Raw genomic sequence first — 20,247 nt, 5'->3', positions numbered from 1 at the left:
GCACCATACATTACCTCTCACAATGAACTGTGGATCACCTCCCATGTTATGATAAACATCCAGGAATGTGCATGTGTCCAAGCTAGTGCACGAGATATGTAAATAACCTGTCACTCGAAGCAAGGGGACGGAAAGGACTTTTTATTTAGACAGGTTTTTATCTGGAAGTCTGTTAATTTTCACTGAACAATAAAAGAGGGTTGCTCAGAGCTGGATTAACTCTGTGTGGCAAGACTGGGCAAAATGTTTGGGTTTACATCCACTTTAAAGGGGTGTAATGCATGTACAGTAAAACCTTGGTTTGCAAGCATAATTCGTTCCAGAAACATGCTTGTAATCCAAAGCACTTGTATATCAAAGCATTTTTTTACAGGGTATAAAAGAGAAGAGAGGCACCTCTAAGTGTAGCAATAAGTTGCTAAATGTTGTACCTTCATTAAATGTAACCATATTGCTACACTTAGAGGCCCCTCTCTTCTTTTTTATACTCAGTTGTGACATGACGCTACTTGTATATCAAGACATCGCTTGTATATCAAGACAAAATGTATTAAAACATTTTGCTTGTCTTGCAAAATGCTCTCAAACCAAGTTGCTCTCAAACCAAGGTTTTACTGTATAGTAGAAGAACTGGGCTTAATAGGGAGACAAGACAAGTCAGAGAAGATGCAGTACAAGGGGCAGATCCACATACATCTGCGCCGGGCGCAGCGTATGTAAGATTCGCTACGCCACTGTAACTTACTTTGCTTTTGTTTGAATCCTCAACTAATTTGCTCCGTAAGTTACGGCGGCGTAGTGTATCTCTCGCGGCGTAATGGCGCGGAATTCAAATGGATCTAATGGGGGCATGTTTTATCTTAATACGTCATGACCCGACCTAAACAACGTTTTTTTGGAACTGCGCATGCGCCGTCCCTAGGGGTATCCCAGTGCGCATGCTCGAAATTAAACCGGAACACGCCAATGCTTACGACGGTGACGTCATTCTACGCAAATTCCTATTCGCGAACGACTTACGCAAACGACGTAAAGAAATTCAAAATTGTACGCGGGAAGGACGGCCATACTTAACATTGAGTACGCCTCAGTATAGCAGCTTTAACTATACGGCGGAAAAAGCCGAACGCAAACGACGGAAAAAAAAGCAACGGGCCGACGTACGTTCGTGGATCGCCGTAAATAGGTCATTTGCATACTCGACGCAGATTACGACGGGAACGCCACCTAGCGGCCGCCGAAAAATTGCATCTTAGATCCAACGGCGTACGAAGACGTACACCTGTCGGATCTAGCCGAGATGCCGTCGTATCTTGTTTTGAGGATTCAAAACAAAGATACGACACAGGAATTTTGAAATTACACCGGCGTATCAATAGATACGCCGGCGTAATTTCTTTGTGGATCTGCCCCCGTATGTCTAATGTGCAGTGAAGCTATCCAAATTCAATCAAAAAATCGGCGCAAGGGATGCTACATTTATTGTAGATTGTCCCCTGGACCGGTGCCAGCTGTCGTAGCAGAAATGTGAAGTCCTCTGTGTCACTCCCATACCCCATAGCCATAATCTTCCAGGGCCGCAAGGGTTAATAACAGCGCATTTATCAAGACTGATGACTATGCCCTCCCTTTCCGCTTCTATAGAGGAGGGGAGGAAAAGTTGGGCATAGCTGGCATGTAAGATGAGTGCCTGTGACAGGTCCCTCAGCTCTATTACAACCCGCAGCACTGGAAGATTATGTCTGAGGGGTATTGGAGGGGGCCAGAGGATTCTGGATTTCCCTATGAAAACCGTCACAGCCTCATGTTTCAAACAAACAGAAATTTCTGACACAAGAATGTGAGGATTTACTCTTCAAATAGGCTGTGCATACAGGGCCAGCAGACGATACCATGAAACTACATGAGCAGTAGCATTAAAATAAAATAGATTAAGCCTAACTAATTCAAAATATGCCCCCCATCACCTATGCTAGTTGTGATTTCTTGATAAGTGGGGCCTCAAGTGTGTCCCCCAAATCACCAAAGGGCTGAACATAAACTTCAGTGAATATTCCATGTCAGAGTCAGCAGAGACACAAAAGGATGTAGTCAAAGACTATGGCCAAGAAATGGCCAGAGACAGTGGATATAACACAAGAGATGTTCAGAGACCGCGGATATTGTACAGGAGATCCTCAAAGACTGCAGACATACTGCATGAGATGGTCAGGGACTGTGGACTTTCTGCAGGAGATAGTCAGAGACTGTGGACAAGCTGCGGGAGATAGTCAGAGACTGTGAACATGCTGCAGGAGATAGTCAGAGACTGTGAACATGCTGCAGGAGATGGTCAGAGACTGTGGACAAGCTGCAGGAGATAGTCAGAGACTGTGGACAAGCTGCAGGAGATAGTCAGAGACTGTGGACAAGCTGCAGGAGATAGTCAGAGACTGTGAACATGCTGCAGGATAGGTGAATGGGGTGATGAGCGCAATAAATGTGCAAAATGTGAAAATGGGCACATCAATGTGCTGAGGTGAATGACTAATTGAACTAACAAAATTAAACAGGTGATGCAAGCATACTGCAGGATAGTCACAGACTGTGAACATGCTGCAGGGGCTATGATTAAGCACCATTTGGCGTGAAACGCGTTAGCTGTACGTATTGGTACATGCTCACTTGGATGTCTTGGAAATTTGTCTCTTTATTATGCAATAAAAGGTGATTTTTTTGGAGTGCAGCTGTCCTAATATTTTTGTTTCTATGTCACTGTTGCAAACAGACCCGACACCCATCTCATTGTAGAGACAGTTGATTCAAGGAGGGGTAATTGTCTTAGAGTGGTGATATTCTGTTTCTGTATGCTGCAGGAGATAGTCAGAGACTGTGAACATGCTGCAGGAGATAGTCAGAGACTGTGAACATGCTGCAGGAGATACACAGACAGAATTCTCACCGCTCCAGGTGAGCCTCGTGATGATCAGGGGTTGTTGAGCTAGCCATGACTAAGCACTGACGCCAGTGCGAAACGTTGGCCATACTGATTTTTGTGGGCTTGCAGTGACTGTATGCACAGTTGAAAATAAAGACATCTCTTTTAAAGAAAATTTTGGAGTGCGGCTGTCCAGCTTTTGTTCTTTTGTTTTTTGCCATGCTGCAGGAGATAGTCAGAGACTGTGAACATGCTGCAGGAGATAGTCAGAGACTCTGAACATGCTGCAGGAGATAGTCGGAGACTGTTGACATGCTATAGAAGTTGCTGGAGACTAGAGACCTGCTTCATAGACTGGAAAAGTATTACATGAGACTACTAAAATCTGTGCTATAACAGAGCAATAGGAAAACACACAATAGTGCCTGTAGGGGCCCAGAGGGCAGCATAAAAAGTGCCAAAGGGCCCAATGCAGTCCCAGGCCACAGGTTGGAGACCAGGGACCTATGCTGACTTACCTATTAGATGCTTAAAATTACCTATTTTTCAGCCTGCTACAGTCCAGTCACGTGAACTCCCCTGTGTTAGCCAATGAAGGCTGTAGAGGAGAGAGTGATTGATGAGGGCAGGCAATGCCTGGGAGTGGTGATGTCACCCATAGGCTCCTATGGCCCATTAGTTGTCGCCACTCCGTCCTCTCCCCTGCAGCTGCCACAAACTGACACAGGGGAGCCGAATCAGGTAACCAGACTAGAGCGGCCTGATAATAGGTAACAGTATACAGATCTTTCCTACACAGGTTAATCAGCATAATGTGTTAGGAGGGGAGAAGAGAGCGTTTTTGAAGTTTACCTAAAGGCAAAACTTTTTAACTTTTAGGCTAGAGGTTGTGCTGCCATTCTCTGCAGGTTAGCCGGCCCCTTATGTAAGTTTGAAAGTGGCATTTTGTTTTTTTTACTGGATGTTTTTAATGCATATTTGGGTATATTAAACTACTAAACTATGAGCAAAAATATTTTTTTTTGGTTGGTGACTTCATGCTGATTGCTCTGGTACTATTCCCTGGTGGAGTGGAATAGAGCAGTCTGGTCCTGCCATCTGTGGAGCGAGAGTGGTAATGCTGGATGCCATTTATTTGCTTATTGCTGTTCCAGTAATAGACAGCATATCCCTCTGGTGAGTGGGTATTTTTACTATTGATGAAGGATTGGCACTACGGGTGTTTCCAAGCATTGGGTGAAGGCTGTGAGTGGAGTAGAGAGCATTTATTTGTTTTACACGCATACCAATGTGAACCGTTTATTTTTGTTGTTTTGACAAACTTCAGTTTATGGTCACATTTTGATGGACACTTTATTATTATTTCAGCACTGCATTTTTGTTATAATTGGTTATTGGTGTATTATATATCTATATTTATTGCATGCTGCTCTTTCAATTTCACTGAAAGAGCGCTGACTTTATTTAACTAATAAAACCTTTTCTTAGTTGTGGATAGAGTGGGGATGGATTAGAACACTTGTCAGTTTGTATTGCCATCTGTGTCCCCATTAGAGAGATTCGCCCTCTCTCTTGTCCTCCTTAACATTATCATTGAAAGTGAAAGTAAAAAAAAATCCCAAATTTTGCATTGACTTCAGAACAAATAATATTCTGGGGGGCAAATCTTCCAATAGGGACGCTAGTTTTGGCGACACCCTTCACTTTGGAAGGACTTCCTCTCACTTCCTATTTTGGCACAGGAAGTGAAGGGAAACCTCATCAATGAGACACAGATGACAAAAAAACCCTGACAGAGACTATAACCCCCTTTTACGCTAAAGGTTTCCCTTCATGTACACTTTAAGGCTCCGTTCGCAAAACGCATATTCGGGTGCTATTCATTTTCAATGGTACTTAAAACGCAGTGCTCTTTTCACACGATTATTGCACGAACAAGGCAACACACAAAGCTTGTTGCCCCATGAAGGAGCAGAAACTTATTTTGGGAAACAAGCTTCACGCGCTGCGGTTAGCTGTGATTGCCACGGCAAAACCGCAATGCATTTAGGTGCCACTGAAAATGGCACCCAAACATGCGTTTGGCGATTGTAGTGCGATTTCAGATCACGGGCAGAATCGCAGCGATTCAGCCCAAGATCCCAAAATGTCAAATGTGAATGGAGCCTAAAGCTGCCCCAAGATTGTCCAATTTTCTTGTTCAAATATCTTTATATTTATCTTTATCTTTAAGTATGTAGTGGAAGGGCCTGCAAAAATTTAAAGGGCCAGATTCAGCAAAGAATTACGCCGGCGTATCCATAGATACACCACGTAAATTCAAAGCTGCTCTGGCGTATCTTCTTTCTGTATTCAGAAAGCAAGATACGCCGACATTAGCCTAAGATCCGACTGGCGTAATTCTCTTACGCCGTCGTATCTTAGGGTGCATTCTCACGCTGGCCGCTAGGTGGCGCTTCCGTCGTTTTCAGCGTATAGTATGCAAATTACCTAGTTACGCCGATTCACAAACGTACGTGCGAACGGCGGTAGTTTTTTACGTTGTTTGCGTAAGGCTTTTTCGGTGTAACGTTGCTCCTGCTTCTATGAGGCGCACGCACTGTTAAGTATGGACGTCGTTCCCGCTTCGATTTTTGAATTTTTTACGTCGTTTGCGTAAGTCGTTCTCGAATAGGGCTGGACGTAATTTACGTTCACGTCGAAACCAATACGTTGTTGCGGCGTACTTGGGAGCAATGCACACTGGGATATGTACACGGACGGCGCATGACAAAACGTCAATCACGTCAGGTCATCATAGATTTACATAAAACACGTCCCCCCTTCCACATTTGAATTACGCGCGCTTACGCCGGCCCCATTTACGCTACGCTGCCGCAACTTACGGAGCAAGTGCTTTGTGAATACTGCACTTGCTCCTGTAAGTTGCGGCGGCATAGCGTAAATACGATACGCTGCGCCGCCGTAACTATGCGCGCCCCTACCTGAATCTAGCCCACAGTGTTTAGGTGTGACCTCATATTATATGGTTTTGGTAAATCTAAAGGAAAATTGTACAAGAAAATTGTATAGATCCCTAAATCCATCTAAATTGACCGTATGCACATATGTGGCCTCGGCTTTAAGGGGTTATACTGGTGTAGCGCCCTGCTCCCAATGACTGGGGCGCTATTCTAAATTTAGAGGGTGTCTGAGCCAATAGTGGGCTCAGACTTTTTTAATTTCATTAAATTAGCCTCTGTTCTGGCTATGGTTGTGTTTGATATGATTTTCCACTGTTGTCTGTAGGTGGCGTGACCACCTCGGGCCAATGTTGGAACACAAGCAAACCATAGTGTGTTAGGTGACCTTTCTCGACAGCAGCCCAGTGGGAGTGGTGCCCCGCTGTGCATGCCGGGAAGGGGTACTTAAGGGGCAGACACCGTTTTTCGGGGTCCTTTGCCTCGTGGCCTTCCTGGCGCGAGGTATGTGTGTGTGATTCCAGCCCCAGGACCACATTGGTCTGAGGCTGCATCTCTATTGAGTAGGCCCAGCTATGCTGGCTGGGGGCTATGATTGTAAAAGGAATCCCAAGTTGTCCACCCGAGTGAGGGAAGCGCTTAACGAAGGAAACCGGGGGAGGACCTGCCCTGGAGGAGACCAAACAAAGCAAGCTAATGTCTCGGGATAGGCCTGGTGACTTCGTTATACAGGGATCCGCAGCTCTACTTGTCTTACAGTTCGCCGGATTGGCTTAAAGGCTCTTTACTGTAAGGCTGGAAGTTCGGGACTTAAATCCTGTGGCAGAGGATTCCTGGCTATCCATGATCATTCTCAGACGTCTGTGGCAGAGACTGTTCTCATACTGGTTCGTGCATCATTCCGGCTGCTGGGCCATGTGAGAGGGGTATATCCGGGTGAGAAATACCCACTCAAGAGGGAGTGGTGACTGACTAATTGGAACTTTAGATATGTTTGTGCATTCTGTACTGCATACCTGAACCTTCCCCTTCTTTCTATACTCTCCACTTTCTTCACAAGTTTTATGCAGCAAAAATAAAACCTAACAGTTGATGGTTTTACATCTTGTGTGAAAATTTCTATAGACTTTCTTCCCCTGACAGTGTACTTAGAGGTAACGCGCAAAACCCAAATCTAAATCTAAACCAGCATCTCCTCCGGGGGTAGTACTACACTGGGATGATGCCTGCAGCTGCAGCTGAAGGCATCACCCGGGTACCGTTTTTTAGAATGGGCAGCTGGCTCTTTATAGATAACAACCAATGTGGCTAAAAGCCGCTCGACTATCAGCCTAAATTTAGTGGGAGGGCCCGGAGGGGGACTCCCCCCCCCTGCCGCATTCCGGTGCTCTTCATGGGCCTCCCGTCCCACTAGAGTGACCACATTTCCAAACTACCATTCAGGGACACCCTCCCTTCCCAGAAATCAGTTTGTGCTGTAACGAATCACAGCACAGTGATTGGACACAAGAGGCGGGATTTATGATTTCTCCAATCACAAGCAGGGGGCGGGATTGTGCTCCTCCAGGACAAGTACTGTCAGTGAGTAAAGCAGTGATGTGGCGGCTTTTTTTGGGGGCATCAGATTGGCCCGGGGGTGGCTGTGTCAGTTTTATTCCGGGACACTGTATTGTCCTGGAATGAATGTGCCCGGGACAGGCCTGCAAAATGCGGGACTGTCCCGGGCAATCCGGGACACGTGGTCACCCTACATCCCACCGGGAGACCCGATCCACGATCCGGCACTTCCGCCGACTAGGCTGAGACTGGAGCGAAGCTGTAAACAGCTTTGTTCCTGTCTCCTATGTAAAAACACAGAAGCGGCGTCACAACCTCACTTCCGGTTTACTCGGCTGCCAATGGCGCAGATTTAAAAAAAATATTAAAGTATTCAGAATCGCAGTTTTTGGCGATATGAATACTTTGAAGTGCAAAGGAGGGATTTGGGGTCTTTTAGACCCCCCTATCCCTTCATAAAGAGTACCTGTCTCCACCTATTACTGTCACAAGGGATGATTACATTCCTTGTGACAGCAATAAAAATGTGATCAGAATTATTTTTTTAAAGTGACAATGTAAAATGAAATAAACAAATAAATAAAAGAAATAAGAAAAAAAATAAAAGCACCCCTATCCCCGTGAGTTTGCGCAGCAAACAAAACAGATTCGTAAGTCGTGCCCGCATATGTAAACGGTGTTTAAATCACACATGTGAGGTATCGCCACGATCGTTATAGCGAGAGCAATAATTCTAGCAAAATACCTCCTCTGTAACCTGGTAACCGTTAAATGGTTTTAAAGCCTCGCCTATGGGATTTATTGGTACCGTAGTTTGTCGCAATTCCACGAGTGTGCGTAATTTCAAAGCATGACATGTTATGTATCTTTTTTTTTTTTTTTTTAACAGAGAGGTATCTTTACTCGGCGTAAAATCATATTTCACATTATACAAAAAAAATAAAATAAATGGGCTAACTTTACTGTTTCGTTTTCTCTTTTTAAATTCATGAAAGTGTTTTTTTTCCCCAAAAAAGTGCAATTGAAAGACCGCTGCGCAAATACTGTGTGACATAAAATATGGCAACGATCACCATTTTATTCTCTAGGGTCTCTGCTATATATATATATATATATATATATATATATATATATATATATATATATATATATATATATATATATATATATATATATATATATATACACATACATATATATAATGTTTGGGGGTTCTAAGTAATTTTCTAGCAAAAAAATACAGATTTGAACTTGCAAGCAGCAAATGTCAGAAATAGGCTTAGGCATGAAAGGGTTAATGTATAGCCAGCCTAAGATTAGTAGGCTTGGCCTGGAATTCTATTTTACGTGGATGTTAGCAAATAACGTTTTAATTTTCATTTCAACCTGTAAAAAAGACTTGCTAATGCAAACCAGCCCGGTGTCAGTCAGTGCATCCAAATCTATTGTGAACAATTAGCAATTCCTTTCTCTCAGCAGCACTAGATGAGAAATTTACTGTACAAGCAGTTTACAAAATCTCCACTAGGGGGCGCTGATTCATCATGGCGGAAGTCCTAAACTTGTCAATGGCAGCTCTACTCCTCATTCCCCGCCCCGTGTTGTTATGGTAACCATATGGACGCGATAGAGGACTGCTCTTGTTGTTATATGTGTTCCTGTGTACAGAGATATTTACAGGTGAGGTGAGTGGAGTCCCTGGGATGTCAGTAACTTATTCCCATCTGCAGGGTGGTCTTTCCTTCCTCTTCTCTGTTTATATGATGTGTGCTGTGCACTGTATAGCTAGATCACACCATGGGCAGTGTTATGTGTACGGTCTTGTGGACACAGGCACTTTTTGGCATCCAATGTGACTTGCGCTGGTATTGTATGCAGGTTTACGCTGCTAACTGCATAGACTAGTGCATGCATAAAGCCCTACGCTCCTCGACGCATGCGCACATTTACGTGATTAGTGGCATAAGCCCACCTACAGCCTCATACAGCCGTTAATTAATTAATTACTATGCAGTAGTTGTGTATACCAGATGTGGAAATACGCCTGCGATCTACCTTGTATATTAAAAAGCGCTTGTGTACATGAGACCTTAAAGTGATACTTCCGTCCACCTCCCAAGGTGGCTCCACCCCTTCAGATGCCACCATTATGACGCATGCACAGATGCACCCAGGGGCTGTGCCCAGCCTTCGGGTCCTGGCAGACCATTAGGTGGATTCAGAAAGACTTAGGCTGGCGTATCAGTAGATATGCCAGCCTAAGTCTGAATGTGCGCCGGCGCTAATTTAAGCGTATTCTGGTAACCAGATACGCTTAAATTAGGCTCAGATACGAGCGGCGTAAGTGTCTTACACCGTCGTATCCTAAAGTGTAATTTTTAGGCTGACCGCTAGGTGGCGCTTCCATTGCGGTCGGCGTAGAATATGTAAATCACTAGATACGCCTATTCACGAACGTACGCCCGGCCGACGCAGTACAGATACGCCGTTTACGCAACGCATTATCAGGCCTAAAGTTATTCCATCAAATAGCTGGAATAGTAATGTTAAGTATGGCCGTCGTCCCCGCGTCGAAATTTAAAAATTTTACGTCGTTTGCGTAAGTCGTCCGTGAATAGGGATTTACGTCATTTACGTCCACGTCAAAACCAATAGGACCGTGCGGCGTACTTAGCCGCAATGCACACTGGGATATGTACATGGACGGCGCATGCGCCGTTCCAAAAAAACTTCAATCACGTCAGGTCAACCCAAATTAACATAAAACACGCCCCCTCAGCCTATTTTGAATTAGGCGCGCTTACGCCCGCCGCATTTACGCTACGCCACCGTAACTTAGCAGGCAAGTACTTTGTGAATCATGTACTTGCTTTGCTAACTTACGGCGGCGTAGTGTAAACACAATACACTACGCCGCCGCAAGGATAAGCCTGCCTACCTGAATCTAGCTACATGTCTGCAAATCTGAGTTGTGCAAGGGATTTTGTGCTCACGTGCGCAAAGACAGCGAGGGCTTTTGCACTTTTTCATGCTAGCAGTTCTTTGCATGTGCAGGGAAACCTACGCATGCGCAGATGGCCCAGGGAAACCAGCACATGCGCATATATGCTGCATTGCTCTCTCAGGGCAGATCGCTGTGGCACAACTGTGCAGCGGGCGGTGAGAACTGCAGGCGTAGGCGAAAAGCATGGAAGTGATGCTTTGCAGCACAAAGTACTTTGTTAAAAATGTTTTAATTACAAATAAAGTAAATTTGTAAGAAATTAAACGGTGAGGAGGCAGGGCAGCACAACAGGAAATTTAGGGTGCCGGGGCACACCGGAAACAATTGCTTTCAAATTGCCTTGTTGCTGCCACAACTCTGCGCTGAGATTGGTCGCAGTGCATTGTGCAAAAATGCAAACATGCTGCAGTTTTCTGCGATGTTCTGCAGCTCACGTGAAGTCAACCTCAGTCACTGTACTGCAGCAAAGCCGTGTGCATAGGAATGAATGAAATATCATTTGTGACGTTGCATTAAAACAATGACAAAATGTAGCAGTATTGGGTCTTTTTCTCCAGCCTTCCTACTGTACATTTTGGTATTGTTTTACCCCCTGCTTCACACGCTTGCACGGACACGGCAGCCCATTCACGGCTGCAGGAAACAGCGCTGTGCGATTTCCCTGCGGTTCCTGCAACCACAAACGCACTGCAGGTTCAGATGCATGGGAGGTAGCATTAAGAATGAATGGCAGCCCCGCGTCTCTATGGAGCAGCATGATTTGGCTGCGGGTAATTGCGAGCGTGAGAATAGCTGTGATTCCCACACTCTCAAGTGTGGTCAGTTGTGAACCTGGCCTTAGGCCTTGTACACACGATATGATTGGTGGCAGGAGAAGGTCTGTTAACAGACTGTTGTCCTAAAATCTGACCATTAGTACGCTCCTTTTGATTGATTAAATTTTCGGCGGACAACGGCTCCACGTCAGATTTTCGTAGGGTCAGTACACAAATCCGTCACACAAAATTCAAAAGTACAAACACGCATGCTCGGAATCAATGCTCACCAAACACGAAATTAGCAGAAGAGGCCCAAAGGGTGGTGCTCAAGAGCTGAAATTCCTCTTAGTACGTCACTACGTTCGTGTTTGTGGCACGGCAATTGTGTACTGTTTGCAGACACGCCCTTTTGACAAAAATGAGACGCTTGGTTGGCCAACAATTGTACCGTGTGTATGGGGCTTTAGGCTGGCAATACATGTTCAATTTTCTTGTACAATTTTCCTTTACGATTTACTTTAAAGTGGAGGTTCCGCCAATTATTTTTTTTTTTTAAAAGCCAGCAGCTACAAATATGGCAGCTGCTGACTTTTAAAAAATGGACACTTAGCTGTCCAGCGCGCCGGCGATGTCGTCAGCCGAGGACGAGCAATTGCTCTTCCTTTGGCTGCACCCGCCGCCATCCTCGGTTAGGAAATTGGGCAGTGAAGCGTTGCGGCTTCACGGCCCGATTCCCTACTGCGCATGTGCGAGAATGGTCCCCGCTCTCTCCTGGGAACAGTGTATTTCCCAGGAGACAGCGGGTGGGGGAGTGTCTGCCGCACAAGTTGTTCCCGGAAGTGGGTGCAAATACCTGGCTTAGACAGGTATCTGCACCCCGTCCCCCCTGAAAGGTGCCAAATGTGACACTGGACACTGGGTTCCGAAAAGCGGAAGCTCCATTTTTGGGTGGAGCTCCGCTTTAAACAATGTAGTGAAAGGGTCTGCCTAATTGGATATAATTAGAAGTTGTTTAGTAAGGATGAGCTCTGGCGTGTTCACAAAGCCCACATGCAGAGCCCGCCAGGAAGTCGGCACTGCGCTAATCACAGGCAGGGAGACATTTCCCGATCTCTGCAGCCGCGCATCGGGACAATGTCTCACTGCCTGTGATAAGCGCAGCGCAGTGCCGACTTCCTGGCGGGCTCTGCATGTGGGCTTTGCGAACACTCCAGAGCTCATCCTTATTGTTTTGACCTCATATTATATGGTTTTTGGTAAATCTAATGGAAAATTATACAAGAAAATTGAACATGTATGGCCAGCCTTAAGCCCCTTTCACACAAGTGATCCGATCGAGTGTCTGTCAGTTTTTCAGATGGACCTGATCAGAAGGTTCATGCAGCCCTATAGACAGGTGGATGCCAACGGACTTATGTCTGTTTACACCCACCTACCTCCCGATCCGAACTGGTCTGCAAAAAAGAACGGAAGACGATCCTTCCTCTTCCATTTTAGGTAGATCGGATTGGAGGGTAGTCGGGTCAGGATGGACAGCATCTTTCTTTGTGAAAAATTCAGGCATGGCTGCCCATTCAAATGAATGGGCAGCCATGTCCATGCAAACGTGGGCCGTAACCCGCACAGGTGTGAAGCAGGGGTAAGACAATGACAATATGGAAGGCTGGAGAAAAAGACCCAATACTGCTACATTTTATCATTGTTTTACTGCAACATCACAAATGATATTTCATTCATTCCTATGCACCACGGCTTTGCTGCAGTACAGTGACTGACGTTGAGTTCAGGTGAGCTCCGAAGAGCTCTGGAACATTGCAGAAAACTGCAGCATGTTTGTATTTGTGTAAAATGCACTGCGATCTCAACACAAAGATGGGGGCACTGGCAGGGCCGTCTTTACCGCAGGGCAAATGGGGCAGGTGCCCTGGGCCCTGTCACTGTTGGGGGCCCAAAGCAACCCCCTTTGAAAAAAAAAAAAAAAAAAAAAAATTTTTTTTTTTTTTTTTTTTTTTTTTTAGGGGTCCGGAGGCCCCCAGGGGCCCGGAGGACCCCAGGGCCCCAGATGGCAACCCCCCATTTTTTTTATTTTTTTTTAAATAATAAAAAAAATTATATATTTTTATTAAAGGGACAATTTTTTAATATATTTTTATTTTATTTTTTATTAAAGGGCCAATTTTTTTTAGAGGTCTGGGGGTCCCCAGGGGCCCATAGTTCCCCAGGGCCCCGGATGACAACCCCCCTTTTTTTATAAAAAAAAAATCTTTTTATTTATATATTTATATATATATAAAAATGTTTATTATTATTATTATTATTATTATTATTATTATAGGACCCAGAGGTCCCCAGGGCCCCGGATGGCAACCCCCCTTTTTTTTTTATAAAAAACATTTTTTTTTATATATTTTATTTCTTTTTTTTTCTTTTTATATATATATATATAATTTTTTTTTTATTAAAGGGCTCAGAGGTCCCCATGTGGCAAACACCCTTTATCTTTTTTATAAATGTTTATTTTATTTTTTTTGTTTATATATTTTTTTTATTTATTTTTTATTTAAGGGCCCAGAGGTCCCCAGGGCCCTGGATGGCAACCCCCCCTTTTTTTTATAAATGTTTCTTTATATATATTTTTAATTAAAGGGCCCAGAGGTCCCGGATGGCAACCCCCTTTTTTTTGTAATTTATTTTTATAAAAAAAAAAATATTAAAGGGCCCAGAGGTCCCCAGATGGCAACCCCCTTTTTAAAATATATTTTTTATATATTTTTTTAATTTCTTTTTTTCTTTTTATTAAAGGGCCCAGAGGTCCCCAGGGCCCCGGATGGCTACACCCCTTTTTTATATATATTTTTCTTTATTTCTTTCTTTTTTTGTAAAGGGCCCCCCGCTTCTAAATTTGCGGCAGCCCCCCCTGCTTAATTTCAGGCGGCAGCACCCCCCATCCCGGTTCTCTGCTCCAGGGGGCCCATGCCTGAAGCTGTGTAAGTGGCCCCATAATTCCTGATGGTGGCCCTGCCTCCCGTTAAGCCCCTGTGCTGCCCACAAACCAGGCTGAAAATCATCAGCGGCACGCAGCCAGTGACAGTACTGCTTCCCTTCCCAGTGTTTTAAAATGTACAGCACCCCTGGCTTCCCTTTAGACGTGCACTTCTCCCTTCCTGCCACTGGGTGCTGCTTGCATATAAAAGTGAATTAGAATGTGATTTTATAACATCCCCAGTTTGCTCTTCCCGAGGCTGACTTCTTCATGTCCTGCTCCTCAAGGTATGTCACTGTTTGCTAATCTATATTGTAAATTGAAGTTTTCTGTAGAGTGTGCCCAAAGTCTTTATAATATTTGATGATTCACTGCAGGTCTGGTCAGTGTTTTAAAAAGTTCCTCTATTTTACACATGGCATGGCATGGGGGTCACAGCACCGTCTGTCCATTCTGCTTTAGCACCATGGGACCCCCATGCCATGTGTAAAATAGAGGAACTCTTTAAATCACAGACCAGACTTGCAGTCCAGGCTGAGTAAAGCCTCAGAGTACATGACATTACTGTCTGTATTTAACTGCTTGATGGGCTTATTTTGGGCCTGGCTGCAGGGCTCAAGTCCTGCGGGAACGCGTGGGAACGGAGTCCCTGCACTTTTTTCACAGCAGGAACGCAGTTCCCTTTGCAGGACTAGAGCAGCTGAGCCGCCTGAGCCAATCCTTCACTAAGCGGTGATGCCCAGCTCGAGTCACTGTCAGGGGCAGGCGAACCTTAGTAATCCGTTATATTACTGGCTGCTTCCTGTATATGGATTCATCAGGTAGTTATCGCGGGATTTAGAAAGAACTTGCTTAAAGTTCTTTCTAAATCCCACGATAACTCACGGCAGACCTCCGCAATGTCTCCTGGGAACAATGACAAAAGCTCCCAGGAGACATTGCGGCATCGAGGAAGTGACGGAATACCCGCACACTACCCGATGAATCCATATACAGGAAGCGGGCAGTAACAAAGGATTACTAAGGTACAGTGGATCGGAAAAAAAAAAAATGCGGTTTAGTAATTATGCATATGTGCGTATCATTTTTTTTTTGGTGGGGGGAGTAGATCTTGGGTGGGAGTTCCCACACTTTTTTCCCCAGGACTTGACCCCTGCCTGGCTGGTTCACATGTATGTGTTTTGGCGGCCCACATTTGCGCAGGCACAGCAGCCCATTCATTTGAATGGGCCGCCATGCCTGCGTTTCCTGCAAAGAAAATCGCATGCCTCATGTAATAGGCTGCGCACACGGCACGCCTATGCCCATCAAGCACTGAAATGCAGCACTGTCTGTCCATTCTGCTGTCTGCTGTGACTTATCTGCAGTTCCCGCACTGTCAAACTTGCTGCATTTTTAGACGTTTAGGTCACGCTTTTAAAAACACAGTGCGTTTGTGTGTGCAAGAACTGCAGGTAAGTAGCATGGTGCAAAAGCAGAATGGATTTCAAGGCAACTGTATTTTTAAAATGCTGAATGCACCTTTTTTCTGCAGGAAACAAAGGCATGGCAGCCCATTCAAATCAATGGGCTGCTGTACCTGCACAAATGAGGGCCGCCAAAACATACATGTGAACCAGCCAGGCCCAAAATAAGCTGGAGGGGGGCCCAAAAAAAATGTTTGCCCTGGGCCCAAACCATATTAAAGACGGCCCTGGGCACTGGCTTTACTTTAGGGGTAGTTAGCAGCTCTTTACCCCCCACAATTTATAGTATGCATTATTTCTATTAATCAGCTTTTATTGTGTTCTATGAAACTTACAGGTGCCGGACACAAATACAAAATGTCTAGAGAAGACTTTCTCCCCAATGTCACCCTGTCTCCAGACCCTGCCATGTACAGGCCAAGACCATCCTCTGAAAAGACACAGGTAAGCTGGTCTAATGTAAAGGAAGGGTATTGTATAAGGACAGTAAAACCTTGGTTTGAGAGTAACTTGGTTTGAGAACGTTTTGGAAGACAAGCTATTTTTTTTTTATAAATTTTGCCTTGACATACAAGCGATGTCTTGATATAAGAGTAGTGTCATGCCACAACTGGGTATAAAAAAGAAGACAGGAGCCTCTAAGTGTAGCAATATGGTTACATTTATTGAAGGTACAACATTTAGCAACTTATTGCTACACACAAGGTGCCTCTCTTCTCTTTTATACCCTGTAAAAAAAATGCTTTGATATACAAGTGCTTTGGATTACAAGCATGTTTCTGGAACGAATTATGCTCGCAAACCAAGGTTTTACTGTATGAAGATATGCTGGAATCACTAAAACTGGGTTTACATCTCGTGCGTGTCAAGAACGTGCGCAAAATTGCACGCTTTCCCGACGTAGCACAGCAATGCTCTACCCTTTAGCAGACAAACAGCAGTGCCATTAATTGTTAATGGCTCCCCACACATCTGCTAACATGCATGTTTTTGTGCATGCCAAACCGCATGGTGCTGCCGCACAATGTGATTCGGTGCGATGCAATTTTGCGAAAGGGTCAGGGACCTCTGCTCTGCGTTTGTCACACACAGGGCAGCCCATTGAAATGAATGTAGGGACACTTGACATGCGGGAACGCATGGAAAGCGTGCAAAAATATGCGTGCATGCGCCCTTGCACCTCTGTGGTGTGAACCTAAATACTGGCCTGGAAGGATGTCTGTCATATTATCTTGGTTACATTTCCCCAAATACAGAGCTTGGTGTTTAAAGGGGTTGTAAAGGTTTGTCTTTTATTTTCTAAATAGGTTCCTTTAACCACTTCTTCAGCCCCGGACCATATTGCTGGTCAATGACCGGGCCACTTTTTGCGATTCGGCACTGCGGCGCTTTAACTGACAATTGCGCGGTCGTGCGACGTGGCTCCCAAACAAAATTGGCGTCCTTTTTTTCTCACAAATAGAGCTTTCTTTTGGTGGTATTTGATCACCTCTGCGGTTTTTATTTTTTGTGCTATAAACAAAAATAGATCGTCAATTTTGAAAAAAAAAACTATATTTTTTACTTTTTGCTATAATAAATATCCCCAAAAATATATAAAAAAACGATTTTTTTCCTCAGTTTATGCCGATACGTATTCTTCTACATATTTTTCGTAAAAAAAATCGCAATAAGCGTTTATTGATTGGTTTGCGCAAAAGTTATAGGCCCGGATTCAGATACATTGGTGTATCTTTTGGTGGGCGTAACGTATCTCAGATACGTTAGACGTCCGGAAAATAGGGCACAAGTTCCGTATTCAGAAAGAACTTGCACCCTAAGTTACGGCGGCGTAACGTCTGTGGTCCGGCGTAAGCTCGCCTAATTCAAATGGGGATGATGTGGGCGTGTTTTATTTAAATGAATGGTGACCCCGCGTATTTTATGTTTTTTACGAACAGCGCATGCGCCGTTCGTGAAAGGATTCCAGTGCGCATGCTCGAAATTACGCCGCAAATCGTCATTGCTTTAGACGTGAACGTAACTTACTACAGCCCTATTCGCGAACGACTTACGCAAACGACGTAAAATTTTCAAAACTCGACGCGGGAACGACGTCCATACTTAACATAGGATACCCCTCATATAGCAGGGGTAACTTTACGCCGGAAAAAGCCTAAAGTAAACGATGTAAAAAAATGCGCCGGGCGGACGTACGTTTCTGAATCGGCGTATCTACCTAATTAGCATATTCATTGCGTAAATATACGGAAGCGCCACCTAGCGGCCAGCGTAAATATGCAGCCTAAGATACGACACTTACGCCGGTCGGATCTTAGGGAAATCTATGCGTAACTGATTCTATGAATCAGTCGCATAGATACGACAACACAACTCAGAGTTACGACGGCGTATCCGGAGATACACAGACAGAATTCTCACCGCTCCAGGTGAGCCTCGTGATGATCAGGGGTTGTTGAACCACCAGGGTGCTGGCAATGCGGTAATAGCAAAAAAACAAAAGAACAAAAGCTGGACAGCCGCACTCCAAAATTTTCTTTAAAAGAGATGTCTTTATTTTCAACTGTGCATACAGTCACTGCAAGCCCACAAAAATCAGTATGGCCAACGTTTCGCACTGGCGTCAGTGCTTAGTCATGGCTTACGCCGTCGTATCTCCTTTCTGAATCCGGGCCATAGCATCTACAAAATAGGGCATACTGTAGTTTTATGGCATTTTTATTAATATTTTTTTTCTACTAGTAATGGCGGCGATCAACGATTTTTATCGGTACTGCGACCTTATGGCGGACACTTCGGACACTTTTGACGCATTTTTGGGACCATTGTCGTTTTTATAGCGATCAGTGCTATAAAAATGCATTGATTACTATAAAAATACCACTGGCAGGGAAGGGGTTAACACTAGGGGGCGAGGAAGGGGTTAATTATGTTCCCTGTGTGTGTTCTAACTGAAGGGAGGGAGGGAGGGACTGACTTGGGGAAATGACTGATCGCTGTTCATACATTGTATGAACAGACGATCAGACATTTCTCCCCCTGACAGGACCGGGAGCTGTGTGTTTATACACACAGCTCCCGGTTCTCGCTCTGTAACGAGTGATTGGTGGTGATCGCGCCCGCTGGGCACGTGCGTCGGGACCAGGGGCGAGCGATCTATTTTTTTTACTTTCACCTTTAAAACACATCCAATAAAAAAGAAAATCTAATTTCTTCATAAATTTAGGCCATAAGGTATTCTGCTACATGTCTTGGGTAAAAAATCCCAATAAGTGTAAATTGATTGGTTTGTGTGAAAGTTATAGGGGTAGATTCAGAGAGAAGATACGACGGCGTGTAAGTGTTTTACACCGTCGTATCTTAGGCTGCATATTTACGCTGGCCGCTAGGTGGCGCTTCCATAGATTTACGCAAGGAATATGCAAATGAGCTAGATACGCCGATTCAGAAATGTACGTCCGGCTGGCGCATTTTTTTACGTCGTTTACGTTAGGTTTTTTTCGGCGTATAGTTACCCCTGCTATATGAGGCGTATCCTATGTTAAGTATGGCCGTCATTCCCGCGTCGAGTTTTGAATTTTACGTTGTTTGCGTAAGTTGTTCGCGAATAGGGCTGGACGTAATTTACGTTCACGTCAAAAGCAATGACGATTTGCGGCGGAATTTCGAGCAGGCACACTGGGATTTTTTCACGAACGACGCCGTTCGTAAAAAACGTCAAGTACGTGGGGTCACAGTTAATATACATAAAACACACCCACATCATCCACATTTGAATTAGGCGGGCTTATGCCGGCACAGATACGTTATGCCGCCGTAACTAAGGGCGCAAATTGTTTCTGAATACAGAACTTGCGCCCTAAATTACGGCGGCGTAACGTATCTGAGATACGTTACGCCGGGCGGACAGATAGACCATTCTATCTGAATCTACCCCATAGTGTCTACAAACTATGGTAAAGATACTGGAATTCTTTTTTATTTTTATACTAGTAATCAGCGACTTATAGTGGGACTGTGATAGTATGGCGGACAGTCTGACACTAACTGACACTTGGTGGGAACTGACTAACTGCCACTGACATCACCAGTAACACGGATACAGTGATCATGTTGCTGTGCCTGTAGAGGCCGCCCATTGGCAGTACAATGTGGGTAGGCGGTCCCAAAGAGGTTAAAGTGTATGTAAGTCTTGGTGACAAAATTCTCATATTTTATCCCTTTTGGAGTTGTTCTGTAGTCCTAACACACTTCCTGTTCTAGGGTGACAATGCTGCTCCTGTGTGTTCAGGACCATGCAGAAGCAGCAAACTTTGCAGCGTAGTTGTGTCTGTGCCAATGCTGCATCTACTTCTATAGGGCTCCTGCAAGCAAATCAGGGCGAACGCTGACGGCAGATTGCATGCAGAATGCGTACAAGCACCTGTCTGAATGAAGCCTTATTGTAAGCAGCAGCATTATTTGCACAAAACATTGCTTCAATGACATCATCCTTTCTGTATCTCCTGGCATCAGAAAATATAAATATTAGCTGTACCTTTATTCTCTTAAAAGATGGCTGATAAAGAGTTGGAACCTCTACTAGGTTTTATTTCTGACTGT

The 20,247-nt window shown here is 44.6% G+C and overlaps 1 protein-coding gene across 1 annotated transcript in view; it reads left to right on the top strand.

The window, feature by feature from the left end:
- Window positions 1-15,977: 15,977 nt before the first annotated feature.
- The window catches only part of DLEC1 (DLEC1 cilia and flagella associated protein), a 135,701-nt gene continuing 131,431 nt past the window's right edge, over window positions 15,978-20,247 (top strand). Inside the window, exon 1 of the mRNA XM_040352791.1 lies at window positions 15,978-16,089. Coding sequence (XP_040208725.1) covers window positions 16,003-16,089 — 87 coding nt within the window. The 5' untranslated portion in view covers window positions 15,978-16,002. The remainder of the gene's footprint in view (window positions 16,090-20,247) is intronic.

Source organism: Rana temporaria, chromosome 5 (genome assembly GCF_905171775.1).
Source record: "Rana temporaria chromosome 5, aRanTem1.1, whole genome shotgun sequence".
In the NCBI taxonomy this organism is placed as follows: domain Eukaryota; kingdom Metazoa; phylum Chordata; class Amphibia; order Anura; family Ranidae; genus Rana; species Rana temporaria.
Note: the sequence above shows the minus strand (reverse complement) of the source record. Positions and strands in the feature narration are given on the sequence as shown.